This window comes from Astatotilapia calliptera, chromosome 14, assembly GCF_964374335.1.
Source record: "Astatotilapia calliptera chromosome 14, fAstCal68.1, whole genome shotgun sequence".
NCBI classification, from domain to species: Eukaryota; Metazoa; Chordata; class Actinopteri; order Cichliformes; family Cichlidae; genus Astatotilapia; species Astatotilapia calliptera.
In genome coordinates this window covers 7,639,683-7,662,757 of record NC_137435.1, presented here as the reverse complement: position 1 = coordinate 7,662,757, position 23,075 = coordinate 7,639,683, and the positions used below count along the sequence as shown (strand labels likewise).

The 23,075-nt window shown below is 38.9% G+C and overlaps 3 protein-coding genes across 9 annotated transcripts in view; all 3 read left to right on the top strand.

The window, feature by feature from the left end:
- Nucleotides 1–2,468, top strand: part of tenm4 (teneurin transmembrane protein 4) — a 144,111-nt gene extending 141,643 nt beyond the window's left edge. For all 6 annotated transcript variants that reach the window (XM_080289317.1, XM_080289316.1, XM_026192542.2 and 3 more), the window contains one exon: nucleotides 583–2,468. In XM_080289317.1, the coding sequence (XP_080145443.1) occupies nucleotides 583–1,341 (759 nt within the window). In that variant the 3' untranslated portion in view covers nucleotides 1,342–2,468. The remainder of the gene's footprint in view (nucleotides 1–582) is intronic.
- Nucleotides 2,469–14,079: 11,611 nt separating this feature from the next.
- On the top strand, nucleotides 14,080–19,706 carry nars2 (asparaginyl-tRNA synthetase 2, mitochondrial). Its single transcript, XM_026193588.2, has 14 exons — nucleotides 14,080–14,434; nucleotides 15,354–15,463; nucleotides 15,567–15,687; nucleotides 15,786–15,926; nucleotides 16,015–16,095; nucleotides 16,211–16,305; nucleotides 16,526–16,658; nucleotides 17,180–17,278; nucleotides 17,388–17,425; nucleotides 17,523–17,589; nucleotides 17,699–17,836; nucleotides 17,957–18,054; nucleotides 19,371–19,397; nucleotides 19,486–19,706. The coding sequence occupies exons 1-14, from the start codon at nucleotides 14,273–14,275 to the stop codon at nucleotides 19,628–19,630; spliced, it is 1,455 nt and encodes a 484-aa protein (XP_026049373.1). The 5' UTR covers nucleotides 14,080–14,272; the 3' UTR covers nucleotides 19,631–19,706.
- Nucleotides 19,707–20,342: 636 nt separating this feature from the next.
- Nucleotides 20,343–23,075, top strand: part of gab2 (GRB2-associated binding protein 2) — a 32,939-nt gene continuing 30,206 nt past the window's right edge. For both annotated transcript variants that reach the window (XM_026192504.2, XM_026192503.2), the window contains exon 1: nucleotides 20,343–20,696. In XM_026192504.2, the coding sequence (XP_026048289.1) occupies nucleotides 20,625–20,696 (72 nt within the window). In that variant the 5' untranslated portion in view covers nucleotides 20,343–20,624. The remainder of the gene's footprint in view (nucleotides 20,697–23,075) is intronic.

The window sequence follows — 23,075 nt, the reverse complement described above, 5'->3', positions numbered from 1 at the left end:
CCCTACCTTAACTATGTGTCAAGGTAGGGGCAGCTGCGATGCTTTGAAGCTGCATCATTCACAGCATCAAAGCATTATGGATTTATGTGCCAATAATAAAGGCATTTTCATTGTTATTTTCAACATGTAACATTATAAAGATGTCTAATTAAAAAAGAAGGAATGCACACGCACCCGCTCACAAGGTATATATATATATATATAGTGTACATTGTAGTGTATACTTTACACTTTATTTAGTGTCAAATGTTCCTCACGTTAATATAAAAAGAATCGCTCATGCTGTGTAGTCACAGCACTGAGTTTGAAATGTTTGAAGTGTTAATGAAGCAGTATGAATCTCAGATTTGAAAAGGATGTATCTGAAATCAGACTGTGCTCCTTATTCCACATGCAAAGTAGGATAAGGATAAAGATTACAAATCAAAATGTGAAGCAATCACAAGTGAATATTTGGGAAATATCCGCAAGAACGATTTCAAACAAGCTCTTCCTCAGAGAATGAGCAAAAATATATATTTGAATGAAGCTGTTGCGGGGGCTGCGTAACTTAACAGTATTGTCTTTGTGGTTTTTTTGCAGTCTTTGCTGGGTGTTCAGTGTGAAGTTCAGAGGCAGCTGAAGGCCTTTGTAAAACTGGAACGTTTTGGCCAGATCTACAGAGCCAAAAGTGCTGGATGCCCTCAGACGGAAGATAAAAAGATCTTTGCTTCTGGTGGCTCAATCTTTGGCAAGGGGGTCAAATTTGCTATCAGAGATGGTCGCATCAGCGCTGACATCATCAGCTTGGCCAATGAAGATGGCCGTCGCATGGCTGCAGTTCTGAACGATGCATTCTACCTTGAAAACCTCCACTTCACTATCATGGGAATGGATACCCACTATTTTGTCAAACTGGGCTCAGTGGAGGGAGATCTGGCCCTTATTGGTATGACAGTGGGCCGACGTACACTAGAGAATGGCGTCAATGTCACAGTGTCTCAGGTCAACACTGTTGTCAATGGCAGGACTAGGCGCATTACTGACATTCAGCTACAGTATGGCGCTCTGTGTCTGAATACTCGTTATGGCAGTAGCGTGGATGAGGAGAAAGCCCGTGTGTTGGAGCTGGCTCGGCAGAGAGCTGTCGCCCAAGCTTGGGCCCGAGAGCGCCAGAGACTGAGGGATGGAGAAGAGGGCTCACGAACCTGGACTGAAGGAGAGAAGCAGCAGCTCCTAGGTTCAGGGAAGGTGCAAGGCTACGATGGATATTACATGGTTTCAGTTGACCAATACCCTGAGCTGGCAGACAGTGTCAACAACATTCATTTCATGAGACAGAGTGAAATGGGCCGAAGGTGACATGAACACGAGGCTCTCGAGTGACTGACTCAGATGTAGGACATGGGACTTCTTGCCAAAGACAGTTGTGTACATGACCACATGTTTTTTTTCTTTGACTGTGCTCAACTTGGTTTTTAATATACTGAAAAAAGAAAACAACATGGTTGCAATCAGTTGCACTGTATTAATAGAAGAGTGCCCTTCTCCTTTTGAAGATTCTTTAACAGTCTTTGCTCTCCAAGTGCGGCTGCTAGAGGATGAAAATTTGTGATGTCTTGTGACTCCATTTCCTCATCCCTGTTGGTGATTCTGTTCAAAGGAATCCAAGAGGAGTATTGGTAATGCATTATGTTCACTGGATCACTCTGCTGACAGACTTGCAGATTGTTATTCACAAGCTTGCTCTATTCTGCCTTTTTCTGCGCCTCAGCCAAGGAGATTCCTTCTCTTTTAATCACTTCTTTTTTATACTTGAAACCGTCATAGCCCCAGTCATCCATAAATAATGAGAGAGATTTCTGTTGGCGGTAGAGCCCTTCATCAGAACCCAGCTGAACTTGTCAAAGCACTTTCATTTGTGTGATGTCTTGTAATTTTTTAAAGAGGAAGCTCGATACTCATTTGTGGTCTTAGCTTGGAAGGCTTCGGTGCACCGTGACTGTGCATGTTGGCCTTTTTTATGAACTTTAAAATTAGCAAAACTGCTTAATTAAGCTTAAATTGTATGTGGTGGAGCCAACAAAGGGATGTGAGGTCACTTTTTTTTATTTGGTGTGTATTTTATTTTATAACCAGACTTTTTTTTTTTCTCTATGAACAAAATGAAAAGCGAATAAATTCTTCTCTGCTTCTTTTGACTGTGGTCAAACAACTCGATTATAAAAACAGAGAAAAGCCAACCCTGTGAGAAAATACTGTGGAATTAATGTCTGTATTAAACTACAAAAGGTATTTTACAGGAATGGTTTGGGGTTATCTTTTAGTTTTGTTTTATAAATAGCTATATGAATTAACAGTATAACAAATGTGAATTTTAAAAAAATGTGAACTGTTGTCCCTTTTATTGTTAATTGTTGTACTTGAACAACGCTTAAGGGTGTTTGAACACATGGAATAAACTATGAAAGGTGGTTTAGTTAAATCAATTACTGTGTTTTTCATCAGACCACATGCATTTTACTGATCTCGGTTGCATATGAAAGGCTCTTTTTGTTTATCAGTGATCTTAAGTCAGTATTCCTCATCACAATGTCCAGTCACATAAAGCTCGGGATAAAAATACTTTATAAAAGTGAGGCTACAAAGAGGGTCAGTGACTAATCTCATCAGTGATACACGGTACATTAACATATTGGCTGTTGAGATAGATGGGCTTTGCGTTGTGTTGTGGGTGAGATGAAAGATACAAATTGCCTTTGCCCAAAGGGCTGCCTGCAGGTCAGCTTTGAAAGTGCTTTCATTCTCCAGGATAGGGCTCCGCTTGGTCCCATGGCTGGCTGAAATGCATTAGACCTGCAGGTGTACTACTTCCCGTTTACAGACTAAAGGTCGTCTATACATGGCAACCTTGAAAATAACTCTCGTGATCACATTTTAACTCCCATGCATCTCCCTCGGTGGGCAATGCAAGGGACAACTTAATGTTTCTTTATCTGAAAACGGACGCAGAGTCAAGACTATTTTGGAAATCGTGATATTGATTTAAATTCAGTTAGTTGTTGAACTATGCCAAGCCACTACACACTCTTGACTTGCTAATTTTCCCACAAAACATTTGAACATGTTCGTGTGACGAGAGCATGATTGAGTGTCTCAATCTGTACAAGTGAAAAAGTGAAAAGGACATGGGTGGGGTTTTTTTTCCTGCTCCTGGTCGATTCATTTACATTTTTCAAAAAACAAAAATAAAAACTATATATGTATGTTCTACATAATATGAATGATGGATATTTGCATTGTGGAATATTGCACTGAGAATTGTTGCGTCAGAAGACTGTATCTTTTTCTAAAGTTGACTCATTTCGAGTTTTGGTTTGTTCTCAACACTGTGTTTTTAGCGCTTCTATTTGACTGTGTAAATATGAGGACATCAAAGTGAGCTGTAAATAAAATGCAAATGTAGATACCTCTTAGAGCTACATCAGTGACCCTGTGTAGTCTTAAGGTAGAAAAAAAAATAAAGGGAATATTTTGTGTTTATTTTTTGCGTTTGTTTTATACACAGTCTATTGTGGATGATATTATCTATCGCTGCATCTCAAACCACAGCACACTTATGTTACCTTCCCTTATATTCATGTTCCTACCACCTCGGACTGTGAAGATTTTCATATCTACATTACACCTTGGTACATTACACAAATGTTAATTCTCACCCTGCTACACATTTCACAAGCCTTTAATGAGGCTAATTTGATGCATTATGATAATGAAATATAGTTCGCCGTGTGCCGTTATTTAGTGAAACACGCTCTGCCACCTGTTTAGACATTGAACTTATTAAATTCTCACATGGACTGAACATGTGGCTGAATCACCAGTATATCAAGTGCAGTCTATTAATATCAACTTTTCTGCAGTGAATTTGTTTAACTGGCATAAGACGAGCAAGCCTCGAGGGATGCAGTGCAAAACTTGACTATTAATTAACCTGTCAAAGTTGAGGACCAATCCTTTGATATCACAAAAGCCACCAGGAGACTGTTTTTAAACTTGATAACTTTGTTGAAGTAAGTGCAGCTCAGGGGATAATCCTGTTAGCAGGCAGGGTGGTGCGGGAGTTAGCTGCTAGTATGTGGTGGCAGCGAGGGAACCTAGAACATTTACACTCTCTGCAGGCAGAGCTGAGCTCGCTGCCCAGAAGAAAGCAACATGGCCCGTTTGACGTAAGCAGGCTGAATTTTCACATTTGTTCTTATTCACTTAGCATTGATGTGAGTCAAGGAAAGTGCTGATCTCTCTGTATGGAGGCCTAGCATCACAAGAAATGATCACACTCTGATGATTGCTTCACCTAGTCTGACCAAAAGGAAATTTCAAATCTGTGACTCTCATTTTTTCTTGAGACAGTCTGAGCCTTGAGCCTCACATGCCTTTGGCAAAGAGGATTTCTTTACAGGGAACAGAGAGTCCTGCTAGCAGAGAGCACGTGCAGTCAGAGTGTCCTTTAATTCATAGAACCTTATTCTTTGGTAGAATCATAATAACAGCACTTTGACCTCCACAATAATTGCTACAACACACCTCAATGATGGATGAGTCGATTTTTTCTAAACTAAAAATTTATCTGTAAAGTTAATACTGATGCCAAGAGCAACTGTGGCTACCTTACTATGTGGCTAAAAACTTAAAGTAAAAAAAAGGCTGAAGAAAACAGCAGACTATGTGCCAGCAGTAAGGACTGAATTACTGCTGATACTGATGAATAGCCTCGTTAAAACCTTACAAATTTGCTGTTGCCATTTGTGTGGCAGGGTGTACAGAATCTGCACTTTAAATCAATTAAAGCTATATATCTGATGGCAGCAAATATGAAAAATGATCTTTTGATATTAGTACAACTCAGCTCCAACACGATATCAGTGTCTGTTTTAAAATGTGCACACAAAAGCTTGCATTAATCAAACAAAGAAACATCATTTCAGCTCCTTTTGTTGACATGTTTCCTTTGTGCTCTTCCTTTGTGCCTTTGTTGTCAACAGCTGGATGGGCAGGAACTATATTTGTAAGATGGGTCTCCACCATTGCTTGGGGATGTAGCCAAAATGTGGATTTGATCCCACTTTACATCTACCACTGCTTCTTTGACCAACCAAGAACACAGCTGTGCTTTTTGCATGACGTTAATATCACTGTAACCAGTGGAGGAAAAGCATTTCTCTAAAACTCATCCATGAACTGCTGTATTTCTCATTACCTATGCTGAGTTCTATCTTCACATTGCTTTCACACTTCATCTGTTTTCCTCTCACTGATAATTTTACCACTCTGGACCTGAGTTGGATAAACACTGCCAAAGGTATTTCCTGTTAAAATCAGTAAAAGGTTGATTCATACTGAGGACCAGCCATCCATTCCCTCAATGAATCAGTTTCTTAGTCTGAAAACAACTACAAAAATGAAACACCTGCTGTCTGTTGTTTTCTTTTGCCTGTCAGTCTCAGGTGCTGTTATTACATGACAGACAGCTGCATCTATTTTGTTCAGATCGGCAATGTAGTTGGCAAAGAGCACCACCTTTCCATGACTGGCTACACTTGTTCAAGTTTTCCCGACATCCATAAAATAATGTTGGTATGATGGTCCACATCTGCTGTGTAGCCCCATAACACCATATGCCTGACTGAACAGGACTGCCTCTTATTCTGTCTTTAATCATTCAGGTCCACATTCCCTTCTCTACCAGTTATGCAAATGGTGGACCAATCATAAAAATTAATGGGGCAAGAAATGGTAAACCAACTGGCCATAGAGAGGTGAGACTGAATTGTCCTCAAGGTTTAGGTCTCATGTGAATGCCCACCTTGATGACAAAACACAGCAGCAGCAGAAGTAGACAGCGAAGTTGAACTCTGGAAATAAGAAAGACATGATGGTTTTCAACGTGTCATATTTCCACGGGTCAACCAAAGGCCATTGTTGCCTCTCATGCTGCAAAGGGAAATGGAAAATGTGCAGTACTAGCACCCTAAACAGTACAGTGCTGCATGCTTGTAATATGAGAAGCATTATTCTCTTAAAATGAGGCTAAAGAGCCCTGTAAGATAGCTTTTACTGCCCTACTCTAGGGCAACATAACCTAACATTCTGACTTTTGAACTAGTGTAAATGACTCATAACACAGCTTTTGGTATTGAAGTCATTTTGACGGAGGCACACATAGCCAAGACAATTGATAACCTGTGAGGTGGAGCAATATCAAAGCTGGTCCTCTCAAAGTCAATGCTCTATGTGGGGTTTCTTAGTGGGAGCACAGTGACTGCAGAGTGTTAAAATTAGATGCTGTTACCGCTGCATGTATTAAAGAGAGAAATGTATTTGCATATCTTAGAAAATGCTTTACTTTTTCTGAAAAATTATATAATGTAAGTCAGTTGTGCTATTTTATGTATTTTCTCATTGGGAAAATACTAAGATTATGTCACTTCTCCATTTCATCCTGACCTTCATGGATTATGAGTCAATGCTGTAAGAAATGAATCCTGTCAGCATAAGATGAAACTCTTGTATTTCTGCTTTAGAAATGTTTGCTGCTGTTTGGTTGATGTATACTGGACTTCAGGATCTTTGTGGACTCACTGGAGGCGGAAGCCACAGCTGCGTCCGCCATCTCCCATCACATTTCCCCTGACAGGTGTGAACAAAGGACCCAAAGAAATGTCACTGCAGCATTTTAAGTCACTCGGACACCGCTTGCATTCAGGAATGAAACTGCCTTGGCACATTATGCAAATCATATTGACAGCATAACTAATGCTTTTATTAGGCTAATTATGCCTGAGGTCAAATCTGTCCGTAGCACAGGATCAGGACACACTCAAACCCAGTGTCTGGAAGCAGTTTGGTTGACTGAAAGGTTAGCAAATGCTTAATGTTTTAAGACAGCTTATCATGTAGTACTTTATATCCATGAAAAAATAGTTGTTATTGATTTTTGTCTATGACGTGAGCACCAGCAATGATCAGTCAGAGGCTCTCCTCTCCTTTTCGTTTAGTAGGACCGCGGGGATAAAAAGTAAAGGCAACGGTATGAAAAGTGTTTTTAAAAAGTTTCATGAACGTAGGATGCGAACATTTCTCTGCGAGATATTTTAGAGCGTCCAGAGAACCAGCTCTCTCTCATCATATAAATGTGCGTTGAAACTGAGAACATGTTAATCATAGGCAGATGCAACGAGAAACCAGAAAGGCAATGTAATTTTCATTCTCGGTGGAGATAATCTGCCGTCAGGGCTGAAACAAGGCTTATGTATATTTAATAGGATTGAGCTGCTGCAAAACATTTAGTGGCACAGACGTATTAAAAATATATAAAGCTGTAGAAAAGGTTGCATATTCTTTAAATGAGTCAGCTCTCTTTTGGTCAGTAGGTTATGTTAGTATATCAGTGTTGAAATCCTTTTTCTAAAACCTCTGATGCTTCTTTCAATATACTTTGGAAGCAGTTTTGTTAGTTTAAATGAGCTTCATGTGCTTTTTTGAGATGGCTGAAAAACACATGAAGGCTTTAGAGTTACAATTTATCAAAGAAACAACAGACCTGTTTATTGACAAAAAGCTGAGGACTGGAGCTGTTTGAATTTAGCTTGTGCAAGCTTTAGTTGCTTTAGTCAGAGGTGGGAATTTTATACCTGCCACTCAGTGAAGAGTTAGTTAGGTTCTAGTTAGTAGCAATCTCTAGCTTCAGACAGCTTTTTAACAAACGCTTTGCTAACCTTATTGACACTTTTTTAAGTGCATGGTCTGTATGGCACCCACACATGAACAGTTTGTATTAAATGAAATGTAAGTCAACAAATGCAAGAAACATCTGCATACTACTGGATCAAGAAATCGTTAAATATTAGAGATAGTGATTCGTAGAAATTGTTTTGCACTTTCCACAGGACAATAGAGGTTCTCAGCAAATGATGCCTCTCTTATTAAAAAGAACAAAAATAGCAACACGCAGAAATCAGATGTTTTGTTTCCTATGTTTGTTTTTGAAAGTAGGATTGTGTGCATTGCTGTCTGAAATATAAAGCCTGAAGTCAGCCTGACAGAATTGTTTTGGTTACAGATTTGTTGGGCCCATTACAAATACTATTATGTAGATCAGCCTTGGGAGATTTATTTCCACGTTGTGCATTTGAATTGTGTGACACCAGGCCTCTCATTTCATTTACCACACAAAAAAGCCTGCCAGTCCAACTTTAAGGTTGTGGAAATTAGACAGTCTTGTACTCTTTCATATTTTTTTTCTATCGACTTTTCTTAAAATGTAGATCGTGTAAAATTGCTGAGCCCCTTCCACAGCCGCACACAGACCACACACGCAACCATTTTGCAGGGAAAAAGAATGAAAACAATATTACTATTTCTGTCAGGGGAAAAATGTTTTTAACCTCAGGATTTTCAATCGCTTTCTTTTTGAAAGATCTTTTTGAAATATTTTGAAGGATGCCTGTGTGTGGCATACTCAACACTGTTTAGATTTGAAACAGAAAGGCCACACACACACTCGGACAAATACACAAACACACACGCACGGAAGCACAGTTTTTATGTTTCTATGTGGAGTTTTTAGAGACCGCTTATCGGAGCAGCTTTGTATTCCTTCAGTTTCCATCACTATCATCACTGTAGCTACTAAACAACATGTGTAAACATAAATAACATATTTACTTTAATAAAATGTCGCTGAAAAATATCAACCAGATATAAATACATAGACATAGATTTTGTCTCCAGTTAATCAGCTGTGAAGAAAAACAATAATAGTTCAATAAAAATATCTCTTTACTTTTCGTGGGATAAGTGATGCTGTCAAAAACTATCAAAACTTAATTTTAATGAAAAAAAATCACTTCCTGTATTTAATGCCTGTCACTGAGAGGAAATGAGAAATATATTGGGAAATAGAGGAACAGATTCACAAAAAGGTTTACTTCAAAAAGTAGAATTTGCCACAGAAAGAGACTTTCCAGAAAACAGTGTTTGCTGAATATACACAATACCAGCTCCTTTCATCATGACATAATGTTTCAGGAGGTGTGCAGCTACAGTCCCAACTCCCAGCTTACATTGCATTGTTTTGTCTTATCAAATAAAAAGTGATGATTTTCCACTGTTTCTGTTGCTCTACAACAAAGGTGCTTGAATTGGAATTGACTGCATGAATAAATCAGATGCACAAATCAGAGGCATCTGGAGGACAGTGTTGTGGTGCAGCAGAGATGCTATTAAAAAATATATTTGTTTGCTTTTTCCTCTCTGTGTATTTAAGTACGCTTCTTTGTCGTTCTATTTTACAAAATTTAAACTTTCTCTTTAAAGTAGATGTGAAAAGATGCCAAATTTTGGTAAATGTTAACTGTTTTATAATTAATAGCACGTGGTCTTAGGCCATTGTGTATATAAGTGACTGAAAAATAGAAATGCTGCATATCCATTTTACTGCACTGAGTTTAACTCAAATGGCCACATGGAAGAGCAAGACATTACCATTTATTGTTTGGCTAATTAGAGGTTAGTTGCTGTGTCTGGATAAAATAACATAATTAGGCTTAGATTTATGCTGCTATATGCTGACAGAGCATTTGCTCACATGGTTGCATATGTATGAAATTCAAAGAAAATAAGGCTGCTGGCTTATGTGTTATAATAAAATATATTTAATTTCAGATCACCTGAGCAGGACAGTAGGGCACAACAAGGACAGATGGATGTGTGCCGGCGTGAGCGGAAGTGTTATAACGTAGGAGAACATTATAACACTGCAGAACTGACTTTTCAAAACTGCCCTTGGCAAAGACACACAACTGCCCCAGGGGTATCACACCATTTACTTCAGCACTCTGACCTTTGTGATTAAATGCACGTCTCGAAAATTCTTGCCTACAGAATAGACGGTGTTGCCCCGGACCAGCTGAAGCCTCACAACTCAAATTACATGATTTTTTTTACAAAGCTAATAAGTTATTTTTATTATATAAAGGAATAATGTTTTGCTCACAGAAATGAAACCAGATTTCATCCCCTGTAAGGTAAATGAAATATATCAGTAGGGGAAGGACATGTTTATGCTACTGCTGAGTAATGTTCCCACACAAGCTGAAAAGAGCTATTTTCACTGCTCATATGTGGTTTGCTGTTAACTGTGTTAACTATTTAGCTTGTATTCTTAAAATAGGACATATGTGTGCTGAAAAAGTAGTGGAGAACAGAATTTGGCAAAAATCTTCTTTTTTCTTTTTCTTTCCTTGTGCTATGGAGAAGTGAATAACTGGCCACAGCAGCAACGTAGCTGCATTTTATAACAGTAAAATATCCTGAAGAGCTGAATATCCTGAAAGACATTGGGTTTAGCAGCGGATTATAAAAACATCCCACTGATGTGCTATGTGAGTATCCCTAGACAGGCATTCTCAAGCTACACCCCCAACAAGTTAAGAAAATAAATCCTGTGGTGTTACATAGATAAAACTAGAATTCCTGCATCACAATTAAGAGTTACCATTTAGGATGATTTCTGCAAATTATCCTGTAAATGAGGATAAGGGAGCTGCGTCCAGCTCTTGCAAAGTTAAATTAAGGAACCTGGGGAAATGAAGCAGAGCCCACACTATGTCCTCATAAAGCCAAAACCGACATGTGATGCTGCTGTGAAGCGGATGAGAATGAATTGTTTCATTTGACTGTGGCCTATGTGTAATATGTAACAATACTGTGATATTACCCCTCTGCTTTTCTATTTTTCATCATCTATTCTTAACTATCTCAAGAGTGCCTGGTCTTTGACTGCTTCCAGTGAAAGAAAAGAAAGGGTTGAAATGACAAATTGTTAAAGACACTGTTTAAGTTTAAAGCTGTATTGTAAATGGTCCAACTTTTTTGTCTGTGATACTGTCTCCTATATTAGAATATATGTAAATTTTGAAGCCACATTTAGAAACTTGGCACACAGTAGTCACCACCCTCTTATCCATAGGATTGTTGCTTCCATGAACTGACTTGATGGTTCTCTGCTACAATATATCATAAAAAGCAATGCAGAAATCCTGTGACACATTGTGAGGCACAGTATGAGAAAAATAGTGCAATCAGAGAAGCAACTTTATTGCTCTTCCTTGCCAACCTTGAGCCAGGGAGTGAATTATAAGGAGACTTCTGAGCAGGGCAAGATGCGTAGCTCCACAGGAACCTGTCAAATTTGACCCAGAAGAGCGTTTTTTTTTAAAAATAAGTTAGCAAGAACTTTATAAAACACAGTGTTCACAAGGTGATTGCCATTAAAGTTGTCTTTGATGTAGCTCGCGAGAAAAAAAACAGACCCTGTATGGAACACATTTAACACAAAGTACACACTGAGTAAAAACAGAAAAGGATGAATGTAATCATCGTGGTTGGTCTGACAGGGGACAACCCCACAGTAACAATTGCAGTTATTTTTCCTACAATGATTAATTTATTCCACTTTGAGAGGGAAAGCCTAACATGATGTCAGATAGTCTTTATGTTTCCTTTTCTTTGCAGAATTTTCTAGACACAGGTTTCAAAAGATGCTCATAAATGTTACTTTACAAGTAAATTAGATGGAAAATCTTAAACAGTGTAAATAATATTGTTAATAGTGTATATTTCTATCAAAATATATACAATATTTGCAAAAATATTGAGCATTGAGAACCAGCAGCCATTGCATTTTTGCTTTATAAAATAGTATAAAGAGTTTGTCCGAATTTTTTGTTTTAAAGGAATAATCGATGGACTATCTAAGCACAAGGACAAATACACCATTTTTATTTTACAAAGAAAAAATGATCTATCTGTGATGGTTAGTATCATTTTCAGAGTGAATATCTTGAGCAGTTTACTTCGGCATTTTCGCTCAGTTGGAGATTGCTCAAACTGGCACATTACATATAAACCCACACAAACAGAGTATTGTAGTAGTAAGTCATAGGTAAAGCAGTGCAGCAGCCCAAATCTCTTTTAGTAAGGGTTGTTAGTTCCTTTTGATTTGTGTTTGGCTGCCTGTCACCAAAACCCATTCCCTGAAATCACATCACTATAATGGTCTAATCAGCACTTAACGACCCATGTTACATAAAATCAATGCACCCTTCCTTTTGAGAATGCAGAATATTTGGAGGGGCAGCTGAAGGCTGGTGAAAGGGGGCATGGGGAGGCTGTCAATAGGGATGCACTTGCCCTCCAAGTTCAGTGATCCTCCTGAGATCAAAGCTTTTACAGCAAAATCCTTTGTTTTGCTGACTAATCTTGTATTGATTTTAACAAGTTGTTAAGCTCTATTGCAGTTGTCAGACCGCTGCCAAACAACTCTCCTACCTGTAGAGGCTAAAAGAAGAGGGAGCTACAGTTCTAACAGGGAGAACTATTTAATTCTTTTCTTGTTATAGAAGGAATAGCGTTTTACTTTGCTTTTTTTCTCCCCTTTTCTTCTTATTTTTTTTCCCGTAGTTATGCAACAGTTTTAAAGTCATACCCCTACTGTGTTTACCTAGTTTCGTGCATATATTGTTTTGTGGTTCTTGTGGGAGGATGAGAATCTGTGGAAATAAAAAATGCGACACCCCATCAAGTATCTCTCCCACGTGCAAGTTGTCACGGAAAAAAATTCAAATCAATCAGAGCTATGCACTGTGGGCACTGCAACCTCGCTGTTCCTGTTGATGCGGAGAAAACAGTTTTGGATGCAACGTGAACTGACTGTGCGCTGGACTATCCGCTGCCAACCAAAGCCAGCAGGTTCTTTGCATTGTGGTTGGTAGAACTGCAGAGAGAACATAACAATGCCAGCTTGCTTTCATTTCAGTAGGCCTCGGAGCTTCAAATGAATAATATATTGGAAGCAACTCGGGGGTAAATGAATAAATCTACACTAGGTGGGAATTTTTAAAGGGAGAAGAAATATCATAGAGCTACAGCACTACCTTGTGGTAGAGTAAGATATTGCGCGACATTAAACTAAACGGAGACCAGTTCATTATTCTGACAGGATACATACAGTTCATTTTGGTGTATTGAAAGTGGCGGGTTTTCAAACCCAGATGCCAAAAATGACAGAAAAAGGAAGCATTTTATGTTTTTTGTCAATTAATCAAAAAATAGAATTGTTCTGCTTCCTGTTAAAATAAGGCCATGGACATAACTGCTCCATCCAGGCTGGAGATAATTAATATCAATGACCTTGCTAACGTTTCAAATGCATCATGTTGACTTTAATGATGATGTGTCATAAGCAGCCGGAGGTGGAGACACCCGGCTCTGGTCAGGGGCTCCAAAGCTGACAGGCGAGACCAGGTGAATAATAGTCCATGGCATCTTATTATATTGCTGGCGTGATCTGATTTACTCCAGCAGCAAATGGTGGGAAGAGACCCAGTGTCGTTGTGGGTATTGAATTAACGAGGTTTACGCGCAAATGAACCCCACACTGACGGCAGATACATCACGAAAGATTAAAGAACATTTCCACGTGGCTGTGATAGCTGTTCGGCTTGCTTCATTACACTCCTGACTCACTCCACATGTGTTCGCTTCACAGCCGAAAATGTTTTGGAAATTTTGGAAGTTAGCGGGGTTGACTGACCTTTGCGTGAAATCTTCTACCAATCTACCTGAAGAGAGATTTTTTTCCCTTCTTTTTATTTTTACTGGTAATGGGACATTTGACACGTTAATACATCCAAGATCACAAAATCCATCTACGCACTGTCATTACTCATATGGGGAGTAAGAGGGGCATTGCAGCAAAGCTTCTTACAAAGCTTTGAACAGTGTATAGTATTTTCATGTTTTATGGTTCCCCCTGTTAGAAAATAAATAAATAAATAAATAAATACGACTAAACAATGTAGATTATACTGTTAATTTAAAATAATCCAATGTTAATACTATGTCTGTGGAAAAATAATAATTCCAACCCTCCTGAGTAATTTTTTTATACGTTCGTCTTTAAATAACACTACAACTCCCTGCAGCAAGAAACAGAAACGTGATTGGAGTTTAATAAACCACGTGACTGGATTGGACGAATGGCGAATGACCTAAACAGGAAGCGTTGCATTCAGTCTCAGACAGCGTGAAATCTGAAAGTCAACTCCAGACAAAATGCGGTGCATCTAATACACCTGTTAAATATATTGTCTTCTGAGTCTTCAGATTGTGATAGTAGCATGTTGTGCTTTTAGCAGGTTCTGCATCTGAAACAACAGCATTTGTCACAATGTTGCAGTCGGCAGCTAAAGTCCTTTCTTTTGCATCAGCCACCTCAGTATCTCGGGGAATAGCGGCAGGTATTAGACATTATTGTAAGAATACACCAACTAAACTAAGAGTGTCCCAAGCGCTGTCTGGGGCAGAATTGGGATCTAACATCAAAGTTCAGGTAAGTTATGTTTATTGGTTAGTATTTTCTGGTAACTGCGCTTATTTGTGCGATCAACCCTGCCGCAGGAACTCAAGCTCATTTAACTCACAACAATGGTGGCTTGTTATATGTGATTGCTAAGAATCTGCTAAACAAACTTCACCCTTATGCAAATTCTGCTGAAACTTGTAGGTAGTAAATAAATAACAATTTTTGTAAAAACCACTTTATGCTAATTTGCCTGGGTGCATGCGTGGAAGTTAAGTAGCGACAAACAAAACTGGTATTTGTGAAAGTTAACCACTGCTAACCCTAAATATTTTTTTGCTGACTCCCAGCCATCACTAGCTGAAAATCTGTTACATCACCACATTATCATATTTTCACTATGCCGCTATGCGACTGTAGTAAAACATCTTGTTTTGCCTCTAAGTTACACTCAAAACAAGTGTATTATTAGGTGGAGAGAAAGAGTCCATAAAAATAACTGTATAAACATAAACGAGCTGCGTTTTTGTAGCATCTTTCTAGTTTTATTGACCACTCACACATTCATAGAGGGTTTTCTTTTTACAATATGTTGCCCAAGGTCACTTCCAAATATCGGATGTAAACAAAATCCACAAATAATCTGCTTAAGTGCAATATTATTAATTCATTATTCAATTTGATAATCTCAGAATTCCATTTGAAATGATCATGGTTATTGTTAGTACCAGTACATCACAACACCCATACCCTAATGCCTAATGCTGCACTTTCTCACTTACTTTCAAATAATATCGTACCACATTCTATGCATTTATGTGCCATGTTGAGAAAGAACAAGCAGTGAGTTCTCAAATGACCAACATCCTGATTATGTATGCAAAATGTGCACATTTTGTTTTACCAGATGGAATAGCTGAGTGTAGTTTGTTCTGTGTCTTTGTTTTAGGGATGGGTTCGCTCGGTTAGAGCTCAGAAAGCCAATGTCTTTCTCCATGTGAATGATGGGAGCTCCTTGCAGTCATTGCAAGTTGTCGCAAGTTCAGAGCTGAGTGATCCGTAAGCATTTTGGCATTACTCCCTATAGACAATCCTTTGCCACAGAGTTTCTGACATGAAAAGTGCATGCTTAGAATATTCTTTGTTTTTCTCACAAATTTAGGTTGCTCACATTTGGTAGTGCTGTTGAAGTCACGGGCATTCTTAAGAAAAGTCCACACCAAAAACAACCAGTTGAACTTGATGCTAAGCAAATCAATGTAGTTGGAGAATGCAACCCTGTGGTAAGAACAAATTTCTCATACACATTTTGTAACTGTTTATATGGTTGCTATAGGAATCACAGTTTTATTGTATTTTGTTTTATATTCTTCTTTTTAAGGACTTTCCCTTTAAAATCAAAGAGCGACATGGCCTTGAGTATATTCGCCAATTTCCTCATCTCAGGTGCAGAACAAATGCTTTTAGCTCCCTGTTGAGGATACGAAGTGAGGCCACTGCAGCAATTCACTCATATTTCAAGGTGAGAACATCAGTGGAGGAGTTTCATAAAAAATGAGGAGCAAGAGTTTTTTTTTATTTTTTTTATTGTTTACCTTTTTTTCCTCCAGGACAATGGCTTTGTAGAGATTAACACTCCAATCATCACCTCAAATGACTGCGAAGGGGCAGGGGAGCTCTTTCAGGTGGAGGTGAGCATCTAAACACACTAACAGCTCTGTTTTTTTTTAAGTTAAAGCCCCGTGCTTTAGTCTGAGCAGATTTATGACACTGTTTGAAAACTTGAAATCCCCGCTTTTAACACAGCCATCAGGCCCAGATTATGCAGATGGAGAGAACTTTTTCTCTGTACCAGCCTACTTGACCGTGTCTGGACAACTTCATTTGGAAGTGGTGTCAGGGTGAGGTAAACTACAGAAAGTTGACAAATTACAGGAGAAATCAACTTACTTTACGTTGTTGTCAGATAACTATTGGATGTTAAGTGCTTAATCGTATTGTTTTTTTACTTTCATTTTACTTTATCAATTTCTGCACATTCTAAAGCTTACATATTCATATCAGTTGTATTCAGCTATGTACACTAAAGTATGTTTCTACTTATAACTCATACTCTTCTAGGGCTTTTTCTAAAGTCTATACATTTGGGCCAACTTTCCGTGCAGAGAACTCCCAAAGCAGACGCCACCTGGCTGAGTTTTACATGGTAGAGGCAGAGATCTCCTTCACACAGTCCTTAGAGGATCTCACTAAGGTTAGCTATGTCATATTTGATCTGTATTCGACCTCAGATACAAAATGCTATTTGTCAGTCAAACAGGACATTGAATAACATGTTTAAGCCTGTTAACTTTTTATTCTATACTACATATTTCTGTACTGGTTATAGATTAATTCGGCTTCCCTTCTTTCAAATTCACAGATGTCTGCTGTTCTGTTTGTCAGTTTTTGTTTGAAAGTTTGCGTCCTATATTAGGCCAAAGTCTAAAGCCATGCTTGCTAGGTTAGTGGTTGTAATTTGAGGTAAATAAAGTGTTGAAATGGTACAAAATAAACCGCTGTATGCATGTGTGGTTAATTGTGGCTTGTAGTATTAAGTGTTCTGTGTGATCAGTAAGATTAGAAAAGCATCTAAAATAAACTGAACTGATGTCATCATATAATTTCTGTGTACTGAACTTCAAATTTTGCAAATTCCCCATGTGACTTTTAAAGTTGCCCTTGTGCACAGTTGCCTGGGAAAGCTTTAATTATTAAACTTGGCCTGCTCCTTAGGTTATGGAGGACATGTTCAGATTTGCCACAGAGCATGTATTGGCTCACTGTGTGGAGGATGTGGATTTGTTTCACAAGCATGTGACTCCTGGGCACAGGGTAAGTCCTGAAGGACACTTGGGGACATAACCTGGCTCCAGCCATTACTCTGTCTGACTTCATTATTAGCTCAACTTATGTGTTTCCTCTTGCATTCATATATCTCAAGGACACTGTAGATGCTATGATAAAGAATAGCTTTCCTGTGTAAGTCTATTCCTTTTCTGTATATCACATTTAAAAAGTGGATGACATAAATAATATGGAGACAAAAGTTGAAGGAATATTTGGTGTCTTTTCTAAGGATTACCTACAGAGAAGCTATAGACATCCTGCGCCGCAGTTCAGAGAGATTTGCCTTCCCAACAGATGTGAGTGGCAATGATTACATTTTTATGTTGATATTGCAAACTAGATCTCTTCCTCTACACTCTGCTTGCTAACAACAAGTTTATTCCACACGGCTCTTCTTTTCTACAGTGGGGCTGTGACCTTAAGACAGAACACGAGAAGTACCTGGTGAAACACTGTGGCAACATTCCAGTCTTTGTCACTGATTATCCTTATGATCTGAAGCCTTTTTATGCAAGAGACAACCAGGATCATCCTGAGCGTACAGTAAGAGTCAGTTATACTGTATAACAGGGTGAATGAATGATCTAACCTCTCATTTCCTTCTTTGTCAGTTAGGGTATTTCAGTAATTTGCATATCTGAGCTGATTTTGACTGTTGTGCAGGCAGCTGCAGTGGACCTTCTTGTGCCAGGAGTTGGAGAGCTCTGTGGGGGCTCCCTAAGAGAGGAGAGGCTGAATCTGCTGAGTGCTCGGCTGGAAGAGTAAGAATTCATACTCCACGAGTATAGGAAGGCTTATGCCAAAAGATTTCGACTACATTTTTCAATTTATCCTCAATTGCTTTAGAATTTTTCCTGAATGCATTCAGAGCAGTCATAATCCTGCCTGTGAGACTCCGGGCCAGCTGGTGCAGTTTAAGTCTTGCGGAGGCTGATTAAAATAAAGAAAATGCTCTGTACCCCCCCCCCTCCCTTGTCTCTGACACATCTTGTTGTATCAGACTAGATGGGTTAGCATCTATTTTGCATGGCTTAGTGTTTTACCTCACTGCCCATTAAATATATTACACTGAAAGGAAACTTTTAAGGGATGCTATTTCTGAAGTTTGATCATAAAGTTATATGACTCTGCCCATAAAAATCAAGATACCATACCTGATCTAAATTTGATTGATCTCCTGTCCAAGGTTGTGTCTGTGTTCAGTCCCTTTATACTTATGCATGCTGGATCTCCTCTGATATGGTAAAATGGTGACCTTTTAACTTGAATTTCATTTTTGGGAAGAGAACAAAGTTGCAGAGGGGCAAATCTGGCAAGAATATCGCTGCACCTGCGTTTCTGTGGCCAAACAAAATGTTTCATTGCACTATGTGAAGGTACATTATGGCATTGAAGTTGAAGTAATTTTAGCTGGATTTCCTCTCTCAGATATCTCAGGATGTTACTGTAGAACTCTGCATTGCTATTCTGACCCTGGGGGAGGAATTCAGCTCGCACATGAATTAAAATAAAGGAATAAATCAAAAAACACCTTGCCTGCTCTCGCACTCCTGACCTAATAGATCATCTTCAGACATCGACACTGCATGCACATCCACTAAAATCTCCTGTGGGTCGCTGGGTCTTACCCAGAGATCTAGCTACCATTACAAATGAGGATCCTTGACATAAATGTTGTGTCACGGAAGTTGATGTTTGCACAAGTTTAAGGTTCATGTTGGAAATTCGGGTGCGCAGGTGGTCAGAACAGGCCATCTAGGGAGCAATATGAAATTAGAAGCAGTGCTGCAAGTGGTCCAGAGTTTAACAAGAAGGTGACCTTGATGGGTGAGTTCAGACAGCTTTACATAAATGATTGTTTTTCTATTTTTATGGGTGGAGTCTTGTAACTTTTTAATCACATCTCTTGTAATTTATATAAAGGAATTTAGATGTTTGTAAACAAAAAAGAATATATTGTACTGTGCAAAATACGGAGCATTTGTGTGGCACTTTCATGCAGCAGTGGACAAAACCATTGAAATCATGCATTTATTGTAGAACTTGATCTCGTGTCAATTATTGCACTTTTTTCCAGGGCTGGATTAGAAGACGTCTATAGCTGGTAAAGTAATAATAGTAAAAACGTCTGTATATTTATGATATTTTAATGGACATTAAAAGAAGTCTAAAAACACTTGTGAATTTTGCAGGTATCTGGACTTGAGGCGTTTCGGCTCTGTCCCTCATGGCGGCTTTGGACTGGGATTTGAGCGATATTTGCAATGCATTCTTGGTGTCGACAACATAAAAGATGTCGTTCCTTTCCCAAGATTTTCTCATTCTTGTCTTCTGTGAAAAAACAATTCAAGCATTTTGGATGTGTTAAAGTTATGTATGTCTTGAAAACATTAAATAAATGTAATATTCAGGATTGTTTTAATTTTTTTTTTATTTCTGTGTTTGCCTCTATAATGGGAATTGCTCATTGCCAGAATTTGAATTGATACATTTTAGTTTTCAAGGAATACTTGATGACATGAGCAATACTTCCTAGGGAAGCATTACCTGGTTACTTTTAATTTTCTGGTTCACTTTTCCAACAAGGTTGGTTTTAAAAGCAAGATGTTAACTTCCCACCAGATGGTGCCTTTTCCCATTTCAACTAGTGTGAAAATGCCAATTTTTTTTGCCAAGTTAAATTTGTTACCTGAATCCATATTATCTGTTTTTCCAAAACGCAGAAAGTTAAGAAACTGCCTTCTGTCTTTCATAATATCGAACTATACTTGGATCACATTATGGGCTCATACAACTTTTTTTTATTTTTAATTATTTAGAGAAAAATAATGTACGGGGTTTGAAATAACAGAAAATCGCTTCTAGATCTGCTCGTTGTGTTAGAGACAAATTGATATTGTTTTATCCGGAGTCGCTTGGGGAGCTGTTTAGTAGCAGATCTTCCCCCATCCTGTTCATCCCAGTGCAGCCCATCCCTCTATTCACGGTGGGCGTGGTATCTAAGGAAAACAAACTGCAGACACCCTATGATACTTCCTCACCCTGCATCAGTTGAGTTTGGCGGCGGCTCTTCGTCAGCCGGTCGTGCGTAATTGCCTAAAAGCAGAATCGCACCGTTTTGCACGCCTCTTGTTTTACACGGTACCATTGGGAGCGACTGTCTAAATCTGCGACCATCACTACTTTGATTTTTATCAAATGGGGGGAGCAGACAGCAGCAGGGAGAGCCAAACCCCGACAGCACTTTGAACAGGCAAGCCCTAAGGAGCCATCATGTACTAGTGGCAAACCGCAGTTTCAGAGCGAGAAGAAGCAGCAGACACTGACAAACATGAGCGGCGGAGAAATCATCTTCCAAGGCTGGCTGAGAAAATCACCACCGGAGAAAAAACTCAGAAGATATGTAAGTGAATGCACTTCCGTTTAGTTTGTCTACGTTTAGAAGTTTGATCGGTACAGAAGTTACCCGATTTGTCTGCTTTCTCACTCTGCCAAAGTGACTCTTTGTGTTCATGTCATTTGATATTAACTGCTGTCAAACTCGTATAGTTTACTTGTAGCCGGTGCATCCTTTTTCTAACTCGTAAAGATCTCATGAAGACAGTTTACAGCATCACGCCCTCATAATAAAAGAAACGACTAATATAAAACAACAAAACATGATAATAAATACAAAAAGGTTTTCAAAGGTCCCTGGGTTTAATCCGATTGCACAGTGAACAAACTAATGTTTGTAATGATTACTGATCTTGAAGGCAGAACAGTGAATACAGAGCGTGTAAAGGGGCAAAGTTTTAAAACCTTCATGTCCCACAGATGAGACAGTATTCTGTGTTTCCTGTGATCTTTTCACTCTTTCTGACTGTACAGTTGTGTGTGTGTGTGTGTGTGTGTGTGTGTGTGTGTGTGTGTGTGTGTGCGCGCGCATCTATAGACAAACTAAAACAAGAGGATACTGAGCACTACATTATTGATTATATGCAGGATTTATTGAACCATCCCATCAAGGTCCACTTGATATTAAACCCTCACTTAACTGCTTCTGTATTGTAAACAGCAGACAATTTGCAATATTTTAGAAAACTAACATCATTTAGTAAAAAATGGTGTTAGAAATTGTGCTTTAGTCTTATAGTCCTAATTTTGATGTGGAGTCCACTAAAAACATGAAATGACAGCAGATTTTACATGAAAGGCCACCCGCTGGGATGTATGATAATAACATGGAGGTAAGCCTGTGCAATAGATGACAGCTGTCTATAATTTTGTCTAAAGAGCTGAGATGCACACAAACTGTCGTTTGGTTTTATCCAAATATGATGAGGTAATGTCTAATCAACAACTGATGTGACCAGTTTTCACCCTAGCCAAGTCAACTAATGTCACAACACTTGAGTGCTTTGATAAGTCTATATAAGCCAAAGCTGCTGGTCTCTTGCTGGATGCTAGGCAGGGGAATGGCTACAAATCAGATAATAGGATTTATGAAGGCAGATAGAGCCATGAGACAATCTCCTATAAATACAGCTGTCCACTGTTTTTGTATGGTGTAGCGTTACCAGGCCTCTCCGTGTTCCTGCTAGCTGATTTTGCCATGATGTCATCTCTCTGTTTCATCTGGAAATCCATCCTTGAATGTCTTCAGATGCTGTCCGGTCATTTAGTCATTGTCTTCCACTTAAAGCTGGCTAATGTTTACACAGAGACCACCATGGACAGTATGGAAAGGCAGCTGCAATACTACAGAGGAAAAAATTTGCTTGGTTACAGTACTATATAAACAACCAGAGAGAGAGAGAAAAAAAACCTCTCAAGGCAAGATAGAGCCCACATAATGGACTGCAAGCAAGAACGCAGGGAGCAGCCTCGGAGCCCTTCTCACACTGCTTCTCACCCTGAAAAATAACCTATAAACAACTACACAAACACTGTTTCAGCCAGAAAACAGAGTCATGAGATGGAGTGTCCAGAACAGGCAGACTTGTGAATGCGATCATCTGTCCATCTGACATTCCTTCCACTTAAAGTCAGGCTATATGGACAATCAGGGCCATTTATTTACCAGTATTGCTGTCATCTGATGCAATTACGTGAATGTAGCGGGATATTTTCAGATACAATACTCCAGACATTCCTGGAGGTGTGCTGTGCTTGAGAACGTGGTAGCAACTTTGATCGGTCAGTAGAAGAGGTGAAAGGAATGTGTTGTTTTGGAGCTGTAACTGCCATGTTTTATGTTAAAATGTTCAGTTCAGTCGTGCCAATCAGAGGGGATTATTTATGAAAATATATCTTAATCCTTAATAACAACTTCCCTGTCAATATTCAACCATTTGTACCACCGTGCCCTTCCCAAACCAGCTGAGGCCCGTGTTTGTTAATCAGTAGTTAGCTGATGAAATAGTTGGTCATTGTATTTATCGTCTCCAGCGACCTTCCACAGATGATTTCTGAAAATATGCCACATAGCTCATTTAGTGCAGGGTAGAATCTGCTCGAGTGTAGGGCGAGAGTAAAAACTGGTACTACCACTGCAGGCCCAACATGCAAATCATGTGCAAAGCATAACACTGCCAGTTAAAGCATGGATGCAACTAGTGGAGAAGACAGGAGACAGCATGTTTATGCAATGTAATGACTAGTCATAGTTTAAGGTTTTCTAATTGTATATGTGAATCACTACAGTAAGACTTACTTACTGTACAACAGCTCCTCACTTCACAAATGCAGCCCCTCTCAAACATGTGACAGTGGCTTTGCAGACGTGTGGTTAATTTTCACT